Source organism: Lottia gigantea (assembly GCF_000327385.1).
Source record: "Lottia gigantea unplaced genomic scaffold LOTGIsca_187, whole genome shotgun sequence".
Classification (NCBI taxonomy): Eukaryota; Metazoa; Mollusca; class Gastropoda; family Lottiidae; genus Lottia; species Lottia gigantea.
This window is the reverse complement of record NW_008708344.1, coordinates 258,415-277,316: the sequence shown is the minus strand read 5'-3', so window position 1 is coordinate 277,316 and position 18,902 is coordinate 258,415. Positions and strand designations below refer to the sequence as shown.

The window sequence follows — 18,902 nt, the reverse complement described above, 5'->3', positions numbered from 1 at the left end:
ATATAAACTCATAAGGCAAAGTACATATTCATGAATCCATTTAAATTAATCAAACAATGAAACAACTATACATTTTACAAGATGGACAATATATGTTCTCCCAAATTTTCATAAGTATTAGAATAACAACTTAAAGTGACTTTATTTAAGATCACAAGATAATGAAATAAACCTCCACATTTACGATGATCATTATGACTTTTCTGTACTGTTTTAATACAATTTAAATGCTCCTTAAAAACCCAGGACCAAAAACGAAGTTGATAATATCAGCTACCCTAAGTGACTTGAGATCAGAAAAATACCCTCCAATTTGTGACCTTATTAAACTAATCCTTAACATTTTCAAGGCACTTTTAGAGTCTTTATAAGAATTGATTTATACAAGGTTTACCTTAATATAATTATTAAGTGGTTTTCCAGATGATCATAAGATCCTTACAATCTTCTTCCATCTTTGTTTATATGACTCCATTCGTCCTGTTTGTAAAGGTAACCTGATTTAAAATACACCTTTCTTGATACATAGTAGGAGTTTTCAAGGCAATCATCAAACAAATTCACATAAGCAAAAAGAGATGCTATACTTATACAAGCTAACTATACAAGTGAACTAACTGACTGAACTAAAATTGAGAATTGAACCAAATATATTGAAACTGAGCTATTGAGTATTGTTGTATTTTGATGATTGTTACTATCGCTGTTATCTTCAATTTCCACCATAAGTAGGATTTTTAAATGTTGATGTAGCTTGTTTATAGATAGGATTCTCTCCCTAGAAAACAAACATCAGAAATATAGAAGAAAAATAAATGATCATGTAGATTCCTATCCTTAAGATATTACCAACTGTATCCTTGACTTCATTAGGCTCTTTTCTTCTATCATGGATGCAGTGAATTGATTGGCTTGTACGCTAGCAAATACAACCAATCAGAGTTTTAGACAAGAACATGGTACGATGCTGTAAACAGTGATAGATGTCTTCTACTTACAACGTATATATAAATTAGCAGGGCTAGCCTCCATATTTTCATATTGTATATTTAGAGATTAATTTGTTTTTTCACAAATAAAGCACTTACTGTATCCCATTTAGCATTCTGTCTTTCATTTTCAAATTTAGCAAACTCTCTTCTGTCATGTATAACTGTTAATAATTTCCATATTAGTAATAAGGCTAAACCAACCAATACAATACCACCAACAACTCCACCCACTATAGCTAATACATTGACTGATTCAGGACAGACTGAAAATAAAAATAATAGATTATTGAAATACCTACTGTAGCACCAAATCACTTTGGTTAGTAAGACAAGTTTCAATTTATCATAAATGTTAATGATATCAAATGTAGATATTTACCTTTAGTTCTCTGTACTTTAATTTGTAATTCATCGTTGGAGTCAAAACCATAAGTAAATGTAAACAGACAATCATCATCATCTTTAAACTGGCAAATTTGGACACCATCAGATTCTATAGTGTAAGAAACAAGATAATTTGAATTGATCTTAACTAGTGAAGATGACCTATTCACGTCTTATTGACCTCAGACTTTTCAGCAATATAGTGTGCAGTGAGAGAAGTTTCGACTGAAAGGCAGAATTAGCTTTCTCTTTTGGATTTTCAACTGTCCCATCAAAACGACAATACACATTTTCCATGTCAGCTCCTCCAATCTGCATCACTGACAAGGGGGAAAGATTGTTGACTACTCTACAGGTATTTGAACCTTTGAACGGGATTGGACCTTCAGTGAGCAAGTGTATAATTTACTGGGCCATTGCAGCTCAAATAGACAGGTCAAAAAATTGAACAAGGTTAATAAATGAACTCACTGCTAACTTCTGACTGTACGTTTATATTACGACAATCTCTATCACATTCATCCTGAGTTTTAGGTCCTGATTTAAATGCTACACACTGAACACATTCTTTATTTTCATTACATCTTCTGGTACAAGTCTGAAAATACAAAAACAAATTCTGGTCTAAATTTGTAAGAAATAAGGAAAAGATAACACCTAGACATATGTCGGACTACAATTTAGATCTTTATAGCACATTTTCTATACAAATGGCTTAATTTTGTGGATATTTCATGAATTCACATGATTGGATTGTAGGTCAGTGAATACAGCCAATCATTGTCCTATTCACAGTCTTTCTGTCGAGGGTTCTGATTGGATGTATTCATTAACCCCATACCCAACCAAATCACTGTATTTACAAACTTCGATATATATAACAAGTTCGTAATAGCTTGACATTGTACAGATGGTAAGGGAGATAATTCGATATAATTCTATACTTACAGGACATTCTTCACAAGTTTTACCACGGTACTGAGATTCTTTATCACATTGACAAGTACCACAAACACATTCACCATGACCATTACATAATGTCTAAAATAGCAAATAAATACTGTTTTTATTTGACGTCCTATCTACAGAACATAATGGGCAAGTGAAGAAATAGGAAACAGAGTGGCACAAGCAGTCTTATTAAAATCAAACCACCCATTCATACCTATTATATCAGGTAGGTCTAACAACTTCTCTATACAGTTTAATGTGATTGATTTAACAGTAGCCAATCACCAGCATGATATATTTTGGTTTTTTTCTTTAAGTATTAATATCTCATCAATGTACAAGTTATATATACTAAGTTTTCTTGAAAATAACTTGTTTCTATTTGAATACTTACACCGTCACTAGCTATACACGATATATTTCTATTATCACATTCACAAGCTGGACCATCAAAATTAGGATTACATACACAATTACCACAATCACACGTTCCCCTCTCAGATCCTACAAGAAAATTTCAATACATTTCTTCATGGTTTAAGGACAACAAGTCATGTTCTGAAGATCCTTGCCTGAGGTTATAAAATTTTCATTTTTAATCAGAGTAAACTCATGGGAAACCAAAATACAACAAGAACAGTTTTTGAATTCAGCCTGAGAATATTCTTAAAAGTCATGGATTGCCATTTTTGGGGTTGATTTGGGTCTTGAATATATTTAAACAGTTTTCAGAAGTACTAGAACTGCAGGAAATCACACAATCCCTTCAAATATATTTCAAACTAGAAATTTTACTTTCTATTTCTATACATGTCTTTTCAATATATATATGTATAGTATCCAGGAAAGAGCAGTTGTCAGTTTCTGAGACTAAGATATGATTGGTCAAACATGTGTCTAACATGTCCCTTTAATGAGTCGGTATTACTCAAGATATAAAATTCTATACTGGTTTATCACAAGCTAAAATAAAGTACTAACCTCCACAGATCAACCCATCATAATAATCACATGAATAATTATCACATTCACAGAAGGTACCACTAAATTTCTGGGCGGAGTTAGCTGTTCTTGGATAACAATCACAAATACCACATACACATTCTCCACGACCAGAACAGGGTGTAGTAGAATTAGGTCTGAAAACAGAACCAATGACAATCTAATTTTACTTGCTTACTTCACTGGAAGTACTACCAGTACCTTCTGGAACTGAGGGTAAAAATAGGGGGCAGAATTATTGAGAGGGTGGGTTAAGATTCCACATGTGGAAGAGCCATTTGCCCAAGCCTTCCATGGGAGACTATTCAATACACAGATGATAGCATTCTGACACATGTTTCAGGGCAACATTGTATAAAATTCATGTTTTGAAATTTCAAAGAAATAAAGTGGGCATACAAATGGAGGTACACACTATTTTTCTGGGGGTCTATTTGCACTTCCTGCACCCCCAGTGAATCACTTACTTTATACATTTTTTATCAGATTCTTCATCCGAGACTTTACTGGCATCACATTCACATTCTTTACCATATCTTCCTGGATTACAGGTACATTTACCACATTCATACGTACCATTCCCAAAAAAACATAGTGGACTGTTGGGTTCCTACAAATATTCCATTGTTTATTATCACATTTAAAACATGTTTAATAGAAATTTATATAATAACAATAGAAAAGATGCAATAAACTAATACATTTACAAGAAAATTTAAAAGAAAAAAATAAAACTAACCTCCTGTCCAGGGCGTTCACACTCACACTCACATACAAGGTCTAAATTGAGTCGTAATTTCTCAGCCAAACCTACAGGATAAATATCAAACGCCCTCTGCCATTTTGATTTATTTGCTGGACATTCTGTGACTGTTACTTCAACTTCAAATGTAACCTTAAATATTTTGATAAAGATTAAAAGGCCATGACTTGCCAATTTTGGGGTGTGATAAAAATTTGGGTCTTGAATATATGTAAACAGTTAGACCTCTTAGAACTGCACAAAAAACCCCTTCAGATATACTTCAAACCAGAAATTTCATTTTCGTTTTTCTAAACGGCAGAGTATCAAGAAAAGACAAGTCATTGTGGATAACACATGAAATTGAAGACTCACATTTTTATGGTGAGCTGTGAACACTTTAACTAGGCCTTTTCTTTTTTTAAAAAAATTTATTAAAAAATCTTACATTTTGGCCAATCTTCAATCCTTCACATTCATTAGTTTCTTTCATATCAGTTCTATTTAAAAAAAAAAAAAATCATTGTATACAAATACAAGCATGGGTTGGAAGAAATTCCATGAAAAATCCAACTTATAACCAAAGAAACTAGATCATAATTTTAATATCTAGGGATTGTTAAGAGGTTTTTCTAAATATTTCATGTATATCAGGATACTGATAGGATCAATTTGCACCATTCCAATTTTCCATCAGAAGTTTGTGGTCCCTGCAATTCCACTAAAACTAAGTGTTTGATGATGTCTTGAATCTCAAAAAATGCTTTATCACAGAAAGCCTTTCCTGATTAGTCATAAATTACAATACATATAAAAATTTTAGAAAACTTATTTACAATCCCTTTAATATTTGATCATGTACCTATACCTATACTAATTTTAGTTGAATTAAGCATATTAACTTTTCATGGTCAATGGAAGTAAACATGGAAGTTGATGGAACTACAGCATTTTAAATATACCATTCACTCAGGAGGTCTATATTTAAAAGAGCTCAAATTAAGCTTGATCTTAATTTTTTGCTAATATATATAAAACTGATAAAAACTATAGAATCTACAAGGAAATATGACCAAACTAATATAAATTGTATAAAATATTGAACAATGCTCAAATATATATCTGCAGATTTTATTTAAACAAAAAAATTTCTATCAAAGATAATTATTGCTTACCCAAAACATCTAGTATAAAATTTGACAGTAATATTTTCAGCATTTTCAGTATTCATCACAACTTTAGATGTTATAGTCTAAAAAAATAAAATATATATACCAAATACTACAAACTATCTACTTCTTATCAGTATCCTAGGTAACAAAATAACATTTTAATTCTATAAATTTCATGTTATTTTCCACATTTTGGCAATTATTTATTTATTAAAATAACTATAATGGTCTTTTGTAACTTTCACCACTATGCTTTTCTTTAATTATAGATGAACAGCATGCCAGATTTTTATTCTGAAATTGGCTATATTTTATTTATTTGATATAATTCAATATCCAATTATAATATATTCTAACTGTTAAAATAGTGCTCAATACATGAATAGAAATATTAAAAAAGAGTCTGAAACATGTTGTTTCTAGGAGTTTCTATCATCAATATTGTTAAAATATGTAACATACCTCGTAATTTTCCCGGATCAAATCTACAATATTTGAAGAATCATTTTCCAGTTCCCCAGCTATGGAACCTTCTATCATATTGGAGAGTTTGTCATACACTGGTTTCTGATCTTTAGTTACAGCAAATATAATATTCACTTTCTTCTCTCCAACTTTAGAGGCTATCTGACTAACTGATGGGTAATCCTACAAAATAAATTCATTTTTCATAAAAAAAGAAAAAAAAAGAAGATAAAATTCACCAAGAAATATATACTTCGAAACTCTAAAAAAGAAGCTGGTAGGTATTTTTTACACCAAATGTTTGAGTGCTCTTTTTCTTCAATATATAAGGTATACCTTTTTCTACATATTTAGAAAGAAAAGTTTGGAATCCATACTATTTCAAACAGTGGAGTTAGCTTGGTCTTCGCTAGGCAATCAGAAGCTCATGTTTGAATCTTCTAAAAGGATAGATAAATTCTGATACCAAGGCCCATGCTACTGAAAGACAGCCTATTGTCAGCCTTCACCCCTAATATCTAAACAGTGCATTAACTTTTTCAATATTAGAAATGTAACTTACATAATTTGATGATTCGGTATAAACACCACGGAAATCCATGTGACAGTTTCCATCATTAGGAGTAACAATACCACCTAGCTATAGAGTATAAAATATCATAGCACATTAATTTACATTTATTATCAAATAATATATATCAATAAATAATTTTTATACCCCAGGGCATCTTTACAATGTCAAACAACTCAGAACTGCATGTAATAGTCAACTTCTTTCTATCAAAGAAGTTCGCAGCAATTTGATTGGATTTCTGAGACTAAGGACAAACCAATGGCAAACCTGTTCCATTTAAACACTATAATTATTAAGGGTTTCAATCAATTTTAACCAATGTACCAATATTAATAGGCAATACTGAGTATGATGTGAATATATTTATGGTTTGGTTGGAATGGTAGATACAAAGGTTTCAGGGTACCCAAATGATTCAGGGATAAATACCAAATATTCCAAAAAAAGGGGCGGGGGGCATTTTATTGCTAGAAATCAAGGTCAGAGTTTAAAAAATGAAACATATCACTGGTAGCAGATATCAAGTTCGATAATATAGTAAGTATAATACATAATTAGATAACTGTTTCCTGAAACTCATGCAATTTCTACTATTCTAAGCAATCTAATTACAATGCATTCAAGATAGTTTTAGTTTCATCTATTTTCTGTGGGTTACTTCACTCATGTCCTGATTTGAAGACATCTTGTAAAAGGCATAAATATGAATTGAATCAATCTGTTATTAAAAAAAAGCTAAGCAACCACTTCTAGATTATTACGAGATGAATTGAAATGGAGTTTCCATCCTACTTTCCTATTTCTGATTAGGCAATTCAAGACAAAGGATGCATTGTGTAATGAGGGAAACTTTGCCAGGACACTAGTATCAGCTTCTTTGGCCTGCATCAAGAACATAAACCCTGTCAAATCTTGATCTCATAGAATGTTGTTTGATTTAGAGTGAATATGCAACCCATAGAAAATAAAAGAAATGATATATCTTGGATTATATTTGAGTGCTATTGTATTCTAACATGCTTCAGAGAGATTATTTATCTAAACTATTAAGTTCTTGCTTAGAGAAATAGTGTCAAGAATTAGAACAGAGATCTTCTGTAAGAAGGACTTGATAACATTGTCTTATAGTTTCAATGGTACATACTACTGAAATGTAGTCAATATTTGGGGAAATCAGCAGTATACTCTTAAGGTGCAGGCACATGATCGGTCTTAGTCAGAGATTTTTGTCGCCGACTAGAGTCTTGTCAAGAGTTTGACCAAAGGCACGGGCACACGACAAGACGAAAATCTTCAGTCTGTTGGTTTCCACCATCATTTGCAGAGAATGCAATTGAAAGGAAAATGAATATGATTGGACAATGACGGTCTGCAGATAATTATCAAACTTGTTTGATATTATAAATCCTGTCAGGAAACGATAATCTTATTGTGGAAGTATGGGCATACTCAAGATTTTACTCAAGACACTAATCAGAAACAAAAATCTCTGACCAAGACTGCTTGTGTCCCCACACCTTAAAGCATTGATTTGCTTACACATTGATAGTCTGGCAATTCCATCTTCACAATGTCAAGCTATTATGAACTTCGTCTTACACCTTGACTGCAATAGCCACCTTGCTTTACATCGAAGTCTGTAAATGCAGCGATTTGGTTGGATTGTAACCTAGCAAATACAGCAAATCAGAGTACTCGATAGAAAGTCTGTAAATGATTAGCCAGAATGTCTACAGTCTTTCTGTTGAGGGCTCTGATTTGCTTTCATTGGCATTTTACATACTTCTATGATACAAGAAAGGTAGCTATTGCAGTCAAAGTCTAAGTACGAAGTTCATAATAGCCTGACATTGTGAAGATTTGTCAAGCTGGATAAAAATTATCTATGTTGTCTAAATAAGAAATTTGAATGAAATTGGTGCAGTTTACAATTTGGACTGAATTTTGATTACTTATAATAAGGTATAAAAATAGAATATGAAAGATAGTGACACCTTGCCATCTCCAGCATAATGAAAGCCAGCATCTGTAGAGAAAACTAACATACGTCGAGATTGAGGTCTCCATCCAATCTGAGACTGGAAACAAAAGTAGAAATATAATAGATGTTTTAAGATGAAAAGAATTAATAGATCATACAAGCAATAGGTTGATATTTCAAAACAATATCCCATGAAATGAATCTTCAAATTATAAAAATAACTAACAGAGATTCTGTTATATAGTTATAATACCAGGTAGGTCCAAAGATGAATATACTCTTTAAGACCAAGTTTAAGAATCTAAATTTTATGTTCATTCTAAGAGGTAGTATTCCTTTAAGCTTCTTAATGCAAATCGAATTTCTCAAAGCACTTTTCATGATTTCAAATTATTTCATTTCATAAAATATCATTTTGAAACATATCAAAAAATTAAACTTTCACCCAAACTGAACCATTTCATTCTTTATTCAGAAAAATCAAATATATAGTAATGCTTAAATGTAGAATTAAAATTTCCTCTGAAATTTTTGGCAATAAAATTGATTGTAGAAACATCTCTGTAAAATATCTGGCATATAAAATGGACTGTAATAAATTTGATTTTCTGGATTAAAAATGAAATTCTGAAAATAAAAATATAGGTAGATATAGGTAGATAGGAAGGAGGCATTCAATAAATTATCAATAGAGTTGTTAATTGGCATGACCAAGATGCAATGTAACTGTTGTCACAGCAACAAACCTTTCCATCTCCAGCATAATGAAACCCTGCGTCTGTCGAAAAGACTAACATTCTTCGAGAAATTGGACGCCATCCTATTTGATTCTAAAAATAGCAATTGACTCAAAATTTAAGTGTGTATTTATCTTTAAATGAAAATGTATGAATACTGAACATTTCCTAGTGCAAATTCAAATGAAATGAAACACATTTTCATAACAAAGAATTTCAAGCATGTCATTCAGACAACTACTTATACCTCCATGAAAATTTGCAGACATGCCAACAACAAGTTTTACATACTCAGAAGAGATACAGCAAAATATGCGCATATCTTCACAATGTCAAGCTATTACACATACGTCTTAGACCTTGAATGCAATAGTCACTTTTCTTGTATCAAGGGAGTTCGTAGATACAGCCATTTCATTGGATAGTACATTACCAAATACATCCTATCAGTACCCTCGACTGAAAGACTTGGCTGCATGTTTGATCTAGGGCCAATATTGGTTGAATTTAATGACATACAATCCAATCAAATCGCTGCATGTGCAATCTTCCTTTATACAAGATAGGTAGCTATTGCAGTCAAGGTATAAGAAGTAGTACGTAATAGCTTGTGAATATATGCTTCTTTATGCACAGAAGACACTTCTCTTTTGCAATTTGAATTTGAATTATGTAAAAAACAGAAACTTTCAAATATTTTCACCTACCTCACAGACAACTGCTTGCATAATAGCATCAAACCCACCTTCTGGTGCATCTAAATTACCTGATACATTAGCTGCCATTACTTGAACCTACAGATTTAAATACAACATGATATTTAAAGGTGGTTTCTAATATTTGATACCACAAATCATCTTCATAAATCAAGCTATTACCAAGCTAGAAAACGGGTTTGAAGACTAATCTGTTTAAGTTTAAGTTTAATCAGATTGTGCATGAACTACATTCCAAATAAACAATAATATAAATGTCTTATTCTATGTAGATTACAATGTATTGTGAAAAAGGAATAAATAAAAGAAAACATACAGCAAATTTAGAAGTATCCAGGTCCAGACTAAGTTGGTTTTTAAAACTGTATGGTGATTCACATGGTGTTCCTGCTCGAGTAAAACATGGTACTCTCAATCTAAAATAAAAGTAGATCAAAGGAGAATTGTACTATACTATAAGTCATTCTATTCAGTAAGGCTATTTTCTGTGACATGAAAAAATTGCGGGGAAAACCTTGATTAAATCACAAAGTAGTGAGAAGTTAGGGGGAAAGGGGAGTAATACAATAAATCAAGGTTCCTGAAAGCGGTAATAGAAAGAAAAAGGTTGAAAACACCAGAGCTACATAAACCTTTTGAACAGCATGAAATGGTTTGACAGTTAAATTCAACTTACTTTCTGGGTACTGTACTAACATATGGCATCACAACTTTATCAACAAAAGAACCAAAACCCAATCGAAAATTTTTGGTAATTTTTGACATACTGTCAGCTAAAAAAAAGTAATAAATGAAAAATATAGAGTGATTCTGGTGTATAGTTATTGTAGTGGGTAAGTCCAAAGATGAATATAATCTATTGACTAAGTATGAAAATCTTAAGTTGATGTTTTATCAGTATTTTGTAATATTTCTGATGACTGATGACTATCTGTGTTATCTTCCAACTCCTTCTACCTAACTTACCAATAAGATTTCCCAATTCAGCCAATTTGTCTTTATCATCTTCCATAGAATTAGATAAATCCATGACATAGTATAAATCTACTGGATAATTCTCTGCTTGTCGGAAATTTAATTTAAATTTAATAGGTTTATCTGAAAAATTAAAATATCCAAAATATTATAAAAAAGAAAAATTTCATTTAAAAATAAAACATTTAACTCTATTTTGACATTAAGGTAGTGCCTGATTGGTAGTTCCCAACAGGTAGAGACTTTTCCACTTTTGACTTCTATTGAACAGTATGAAACAGGATATGCCAACATTCACAATTTACTCCACTATTCCTTTTTCTTCCATTTTGAATTCTGTCTACATCTATTTTTTGCAGGACTTTCTGAACTCTGTTCCAAATTGTTTTATCAAACTCCAGTTTAATTACTGAATCCTTAACCTGCAGATCTCACCGATCAAGCGCCTCTTTAGAAATTGTCTTTTTTTTATATTTAGTTACTAGTACAAGCTTGTGAAGTCAAAATGGCAGTGACCTTTTAGAATAGATAATATATATTACTTACTTGGACGAATTTTAAGCCTGACTTGTTGTGGTTGAATTTGGACTGCATCTTCTGGATTAACACCATCTTGGACTCTGTCATTCTAAATAAAATAGGAAAGTAAAGTATGAAATTACTTCTTTTAACAACAACATTAAATGTTTATAATCTAAGGCTCATGATGACAACAGCAAGTGAGAATATCAATAAAAGCCATAGACCAGTTTCACCAAAACAATGGAGTTTGCAATGAAGGAAATTTGTCAGGACAATGAAATAAGCCTACTCTTTTTCTATCTACAATTGTCTAAGGATCTGTAGCAGACAAGGTCTCAATTTATTGTCACAATCAAACAACTATACAATTTGCCATGTCTGCCTTTCCAGCCTGCATCTGGCAGGGAAAACAGGGTTGAGGGTATTATCTCAACCTATGCTGGAATTGGACGCTGAAGCTCTCAACAAGATTTTGTGAACTGGGTTGTTCACTATCAACCTTGTGGTAGTTTTTTAAAAAATATTACTTACCTTGGTCAGTTGAAGGTTGTCATCTGGATAAACAATATCATCTGGTTGACAAACACCTAATTTAGCTAAATTTTCATACCTATCACATCTTAGTCTACCATCTTTAAAAAAACTCTGTGAAAATAAAGTAATGCTACATAATGAATGTCATTCTGTTTTTTAAGGTGACAGATAGAGATGCTGTTCACTATACATACTATTTACAAAACTTGCTGACTTCCAATTCAACATTGTATTTGTCATATCATGCATGTTCATAACAGTTGGTTCAACCAAACAATACAGTTTTGTAATTTTGGTACACAAGTAACAACTTATTCACGAGGATCCTTTCCAAAATTCTTAGCAATATTTACCCATTTATGGCTGGGCCGTTTAGAATTATGAGTGAAGATGACTTATTCACAGCTGTCAGACTGTCAGATTAGTAACCACAACCACGTCTATGTATTAATGCATGACATCAAGTAAAGAATAAATGCTCTAACTGACTGTTCTGCCCAAAAAAGGAAAAATTTTAAATCTAGATGAGCACAAACAAATCTAAATCTAATCACAATCTATAATCATTTGTGTTCTCTGATATTTTTGGTCTACAGTGAAATCTAATTAGTTTTCTACTAAGGCTTGTTCCAATGAAGTTATTTCGTGTAGAACTAGTTTCTTCATAAAATAAGGAATTGTAGGATAGTGAAACCCAAAGAACCTATACTTTAGGTTTCAAGAAACAGCTTCTACATGACAAACTTTGATTGGTTAATAATATCATGTCTGGGACAGAACTTTGGTAGAAATCTTTTTAGACTACAATGTAGACTAAAAATATCAGAAAACTACAAAGATACGTTCGAAGTGTAATATTACCTCTGATTTACACCAAGCACATTCAGCTGCTGTAGCAATACATGCTCCACAGGATTTCTGGGCTGTATCTGATAGACATATATTACCACTTCCTCTATTTCCTGTAATAAAGGTATAGGTATCAGCCACAGTGGCATTGCATTAGTCTCTTCTTATTTGATTTCCAACTTTTAAGAGATCTTTAACGCAATTAGCCTGTAGCACACAGGACCTAAGTTTATTGTCCCGTACTTTGTCCTAGCAACTTTTTCAATGTCAGCCCCTCCAACCTGGATCACTGACAAAGGGAAGCTGGGGTATCAAAATTGGAAGGAATCTCAAAGTATGATGGTATTGAAACCTGGATCTCCAGGTTAGACACTACCCACCACAGCTCCCAATTACATACATAGAGAGATATATAAGTAACTAACCTTGTGCTCTGACTGAGATAATAAATAATAATAATATTACTATATTTATACACCACTTTTTATTCATCTTGTTCATCTAGATATTCACCTTCCCTGAAAAAAATATATCAATATGAAATGGCAAAGCTTACATTTCAAATGATATTACATAGCCTTAAGCTGTAGAAAGTGTTAGGACTTCAATGTCACTGTCTGATTTGACCACCATGTTGTCTTCCTCTCTAGCAAGTGTGCCTCTGTCTACGCTCATTTGGATAAAGAACAATGTGGCATATTACATTGTGTCATTTGACAAACCATATTGAAGCTACAAATGACTAGCAAGATATTTAGCATGAGAAATGATTATATTATGAGTTATTATGATTGAATAAATAGGCAATTATCATAATTACTGTACTATACTCAAATTACTCAAGTTAAGTTGAATTATTCACTCTGTAGCACATAGATTACTGTTTACTTATGTTATTGTAGTTCTTACTACATTGTGTTAATGGTATAGGGATTGATACTGAGGGCTACAAAATGAAGACTTTCCTTCTGAACATAGACAAGCTACTATATCTATGATAGTCTATGAAAGATATGTCAATGACAAAGATAGCTTTGTTAGACAAAGTAACTTATACAAAGCAAGAGATTTGTAAGATGCAAGCAAAAGTTTCTACTAAGTCCAGGGCAATAACTTTAAAACCATTCATCTGATTATTGCCAATTTCGAGTTTTGACCCAGATCTTATCAATATATTCAGGCATTCCAAACCACAGATTGACAAGAGTTATTATTCCTTAAATTTGTATCAATATCATCAAATATTTAATGGTAAAAATGCCAATATCCATTTGACCCAATATTGTCAAGCCCTATTGAAACTATTCAGTGATTTATCTGATAAGCTAACTAAAAAAAATACAGAAATATTATACAACAGGAGGAAAACAGAAGGAAAACTTGAAAAAGGAAAGGCAAATTCATTCATAATAAACAATACAGTGATATGATTCATTCTATACTCATCAAATAATTGTATGCTTGGTTGCCACATCTTAATTCCACTCCCTATATTTTGGTGCATACAATATTCATACTTATTAGTGAACTTCTTAAATTCTGTCATTTATTGACTATTTAGATTTAAGGGGATTGATTTGGGTCTTGAATATTATGTAATTAGTCTTAAGAAGTACTAGAACTGTACAAATATATCATAATTCCTTCCAAAATGCCTCTTAGTAGGAATTTTTAACTTTCTTTTCTATATGTCCTAAGAAAATAAAAGTGGACAATGTCAAATTTCTCATTTCTGAGACTTAGATATGATTGGTCGTACAGATGATAAACATGTCCCTTTAAATGATATATTTCCCCACACAGCTGGTCTCATTCTTAAGGGGAGTTCAAGGGCATCCACAAAATGTGTTTGTATATTCCAATATTCAAATTCCAGTTATTAAACCCAAAATAAAACAGTATGACAGTAGAAGAAAATGGAAAGGGTTATTGGTCAAAGGAATCACAGTGTCCTACATGGAGTACACTAGTACAGGAGGTAGATGCTTTTGAAGTCATTTCCTATACATAAATCTTTTCAGGTTCATTTTCAATTTTAGTGGTTTTATTCTAAAATAAAAAAAAATATAACACTGGCCAGAAAAAAAGGAATTCCTCTAATCTGGGATCCCTGTTTAAATTAGATAGGATTTTTATCTACAAGTTACTAACACAGTAATACTGAAACCTTACTATTTAATCAATGACATAACTAAGATTCTCATCAGAGATAATTTGATTATAGATATTTTGTTATATCTGGAAAATCTAGAGTGTGGATTTAATTAGTGAAATAAGACTGAATTACAGTTGGGTTGATATTGCCTACAGGGTTTAATGAGAATTTAATATAAACATGTCAAATCACACCAATCAATCTAATTAAATCAACCGACCCCCTTAATGTCGTCAATTTAATTTTATGTCATTACGTTGCATTCACAAGAACTTTTAGATAATTTTTCTGTATCTCCCTCAGAAGATCTTCACAATGTCAAGCTATAATGAATTGTGTCTTATAGCCACCTTTTTTTCATCATTATAAATGCAACAATTTGATATATCAAATATCAAGCCATTTCAGATGAAATTTGAGTCATTCTGAGACTATTAGAACACTTACAAAACCGATACCAGTATTCAAATTCACTATATCAACAAAATTCCATATAATAACAAAAGTAAGTAAGAGGCAGGACGATACTACAAATGGCATAGGTCTGTTCACTCAAATACATGTTTGTATTGTTCCATTCTCACCCTGGCTTAATAAATACATAAAAAATAAGTAATCATTATCCATAAATATACAAGTAATCATCTAATAATTGCTTAATATTTACTTTTCAATAATTACTTAATTAAATTAACCAGATTTTACAGGGATTCTGTTGTATAGTTTTGATACCAGGTGAGTCCACTGATGAATATATACCGGTACTCTTATTTCAAGACCAAGTTTGAAAATTTGTATTATTCTATATTAACTCTTAGAGGTAGTATTTCTTTAAACAACACTTTTTGTACCTTATTTAGAATGTAAACAAATTTTTTGAGACATAATTTTCATTAACCTCTTGTTACAATGTAAACTTTTTTACATAGGCACAAGAAAAGAGGCAAAGGATAGAATTATGGCAGCCGTAATATAAAATAAATATTTTATAGCTACAGCAGATTACACATCTCTTTTTGTTTTATACAGTAAAGAAATGTTCTAAAACCTACAACTAACAATAATCACTTCCAAGGGAAAAAAGCCAACCTACCTAATAAATCTTAGTAAGAATATTTAATCCAAGCTATAATCTGTACTATACACAATATAGGAAAGAAATGTGTTTATTTACATCTAGTCTATATAGCTAAGAGGATGGATAACACAACCCAATAGAACTCAATATAGGTCAGATCTGATTAAGGCACTCCCTCACCATACTGTGTGATACATTCAACAATTATGATCTTATTCTATTTATAGTAACAGGGGATTCCTTTGGCAGATGGATAGATTTTCATAATAAGTTTCTGGACTGTATATTTTAAATTGATTTCTGAATGAAAACATAAGCCAACTCAATTCAAAACTACAATTCTATATCTTTTTTTTAAGATGGGTATCTTTTGATAATCATTAACCAAACTAAGTTGGAGAATCAAGCCATAAAAACCCTTTTTCCAGCTTTCCAACATTGAATAAATTAACCAAACATTTTTCAAGTACGGACCACCACAATCCAAAGGATTGAAAGTGCAGAAAAGAGAAATGAGTTTATTGTGCCAGATATAGTGACAAATTTATAAAACATAGTTGTCTTTTTTTCAGCACTGTAGGTATTTTTTAAGACTTCTTTTCACGCCTTTTGGGTAGAGCCCCTTTAGAGAAGTCCTCATTGGTCCCATGTGTAGAACAAGTAGAACTTGACATACATAGGCCTATAACCAAAATCAGATTCAAAGCGTTATACATTCATAAGATCCAATGAAAATTCCTCAATGCTAACTGCATTTTGCATGCAGAAAACTACTTTAATTTAGAGAGACAAATTGCGAATTGAGACATGACAAGCGAAAGATTCAGAAAGTTCCTCAGACTCATAACTGTGCAATAAACATATTATAGCCATTGCATTGTTAAGTTTATACGAAGTTAAGAGATGTTCTCTCCGACCACAGTGATCTCAGAGCTGAAAATTTTCTCTCATTATCGTAAAATTTATAAGATTTGTCTTAGAATGTCTTTATAGGTCCATAGGTCCAAAGATAAGGTTTGATGATTTTCCATTTGAAAATCACACTTCCTTCCCAGTCCCAGAAATTTCCTGAGAAAATAAATGGTGTTTCAGGATGTTCTATGAACATCGTGCCAATCGGCTTAGAATCTGCCTGTAGGCCTAGTTGCCTATGTTGCAGTTGGGACGGATAGTCAGTAGAAATAGAAGAATAACAAAGCAGTCCAAATAAAAAAACAGAAGGGAATTAAGCTATTTTTTCAGATACAAAAGGTCATATAATCCACTTTAAACAGTTAATAATTAAATTACTTACTAATTATTCAAACTTATGTGACATTTAAGACCAAATTTCGACCCTTTAATAGTGTATTTCTCTTCAAACCTATCCTTGCAGTTCCAAATATGGAGAGCACGCGAACTGATGACGTCATGAGAACAGGTGCTAGTTTTAGAGAGAAAAATGAAAGTAACGTTGAGGGACTTGACAGAGACAAGAAAATGGAAAACAGAGAACTTTATTCTTTGATCGGGACGGATGTATTCACTTGAAAAAGAGTATGCAAAGATTTATTATTAGATCTATATGCAAATTATCGTAGATTTTTAGTAATGAGCCTGTTAACCTCCAAAGTAGCGGTAGTAGACCAGCAAGGCGAATATGCTCATTCATCCAAATCGAAGCCAAGACAACAAAACAAAGAAGAGCTCAAAAGGATATGTCTTGACTTTTTTTTTTTTCTTTAAAGGGGCAATAGACTCATTATTTTTATTAATACAAACATTGTGTTTTATATATGAAAATATTTCTAAAATATGCTCTTAACTACTATGTAATACTATATATGATCTACTTGATCAACCAAACCAAAAGGTGATAAAACGAGCATAGGCCATGTAGTGGTTTCCTCCCTTTACAAGTTCCTCCTTAGTGGTTTCCACGTCTTTTTAATCCTAGTGGTTTCCTCCCCTAATTAACATATAATAAACTAATTAAAAACCTGTTAATCTTTATCAATTATTGTGATGGATTAACATAATATCAGGAAGCCATTGGAATAAATTGCATTTTTATTCTTAGATATAACATTTTCATTAATTAAACCCGTCTTGTTTTCTATTTGTTAAGAATAATAGTAATATAAGTTATTTTATTTATTGTCACATAATTGAACATAAGACCAATATTGATTGCCTAAAAAAATTAACTCTTTATTTGTTTCAGGCAATCATGTATACAACACATAATTATTAAAAAATATAGAAAAAAAATAATTTGAATTAGGGAAAATATAACTACAGATTTCAATATCTAAAATGAAATAAAATATGTTATTAAATCAAATTCTTCTTCTTTACATACCCTAAGCTTACATATATATATATAGGGGAGGAAACCACTAGGGTGGAAATTATAAAGGGGGGAAACCACTGTAAGCCCAAGAGTCTAGGCCTACTATTTAAAGCAGTTGGATCTTATTTTGGAGCCTGTGCCTCAATATTTTTAGTTGAAAACTTCAGAATAAGAAGGAGACATCATATTTCTCTACAATTTGGCGTTTAATTTACTAAATTTCGTATTATATTAGAATATATAGGCATGCATTAGGATCATTACTGAAATTATTTGTATGAATTTGTTTTGTGCTGGAAAATTAATCTACAGATTTATGTAAAATAAACAGGTTTCAACTAAAAAATATTGAGCCACTATATATGGCTAAAAAACAAACTAGTTTTTTTAAATTTGAAATTTTTTTTTTAGTAATGAAAATTTTCAGATTTGTCCCTTTAACTATATAAGTAAAAATGGTAGCCATTTATGACCTACTTGCTTACAAATACAATAGGACTATTATATTTCAATGTTTGTTTATTCAGTACTGTATCAAAAGTTTGGTGGTTTGATAAAGTAAGTTAAACAGTAAATCATTTTTGAATCTAAATGATTTGTGATTTGACATGGTTAGTAAATTGACAGTCAATCTGAAATGATTTGTGGTAGGACACGTCATGTAGTATATTGTTAGCCATTCGACCTGATGGGAATGATTCTCATGCCCTGGTTACTATATTCTTTTAAGTTTTAACCTGT

At 31.5% G+C, this 18,902-nt stretch overlaps 1 protein-coding gene across 1 annotated transcript; it reads right to left on the bottom strand.

Annotated features, from left to right (window-relative positions):
- Positions 1-712: 712 nt before the first annotated feature.
- LOTGIDRAFT_174238 (hypothetical protein) lies at positions 713-13,088 on the bottom strand (the record flags this gene model as incomplete). Its single annotated transcript, XM_009052568.1, has 23 exons — positions 713-778; positions 1,089-1,255; positions 1,372-1,485; positions 1,848-1,974; positions 2,325-2,417; positions 2,722-2,831; positions 3,309-3,466; positions 3,797-3,939; positions 4,069-4,224; positions 4,520-4,571; positions 5,247-5,323; positions 5,706-5,891; positions 6,271-6,348; positions 8,277-8,360; positions 9,010-9,093; positions 9,708-9,794; positions 10,033-10,132; positions 10,393-10,489; positions 10,683-10,814; positions 11,238-11,319; positions 11,745-11,858; positions 12,609-12,709; positions 13,022-13,088. The coding sequence occupies 23 exons, from the start codon at positions 13,086-13,088 to the stop codon at positions 713-715; spliced, it is 2,475 nt and encodes an 824-aa protein (XP_009050816.1).
- Between the last annotated feature and the right edge of the window lie 5,814 nt (positions 13,089-18,902).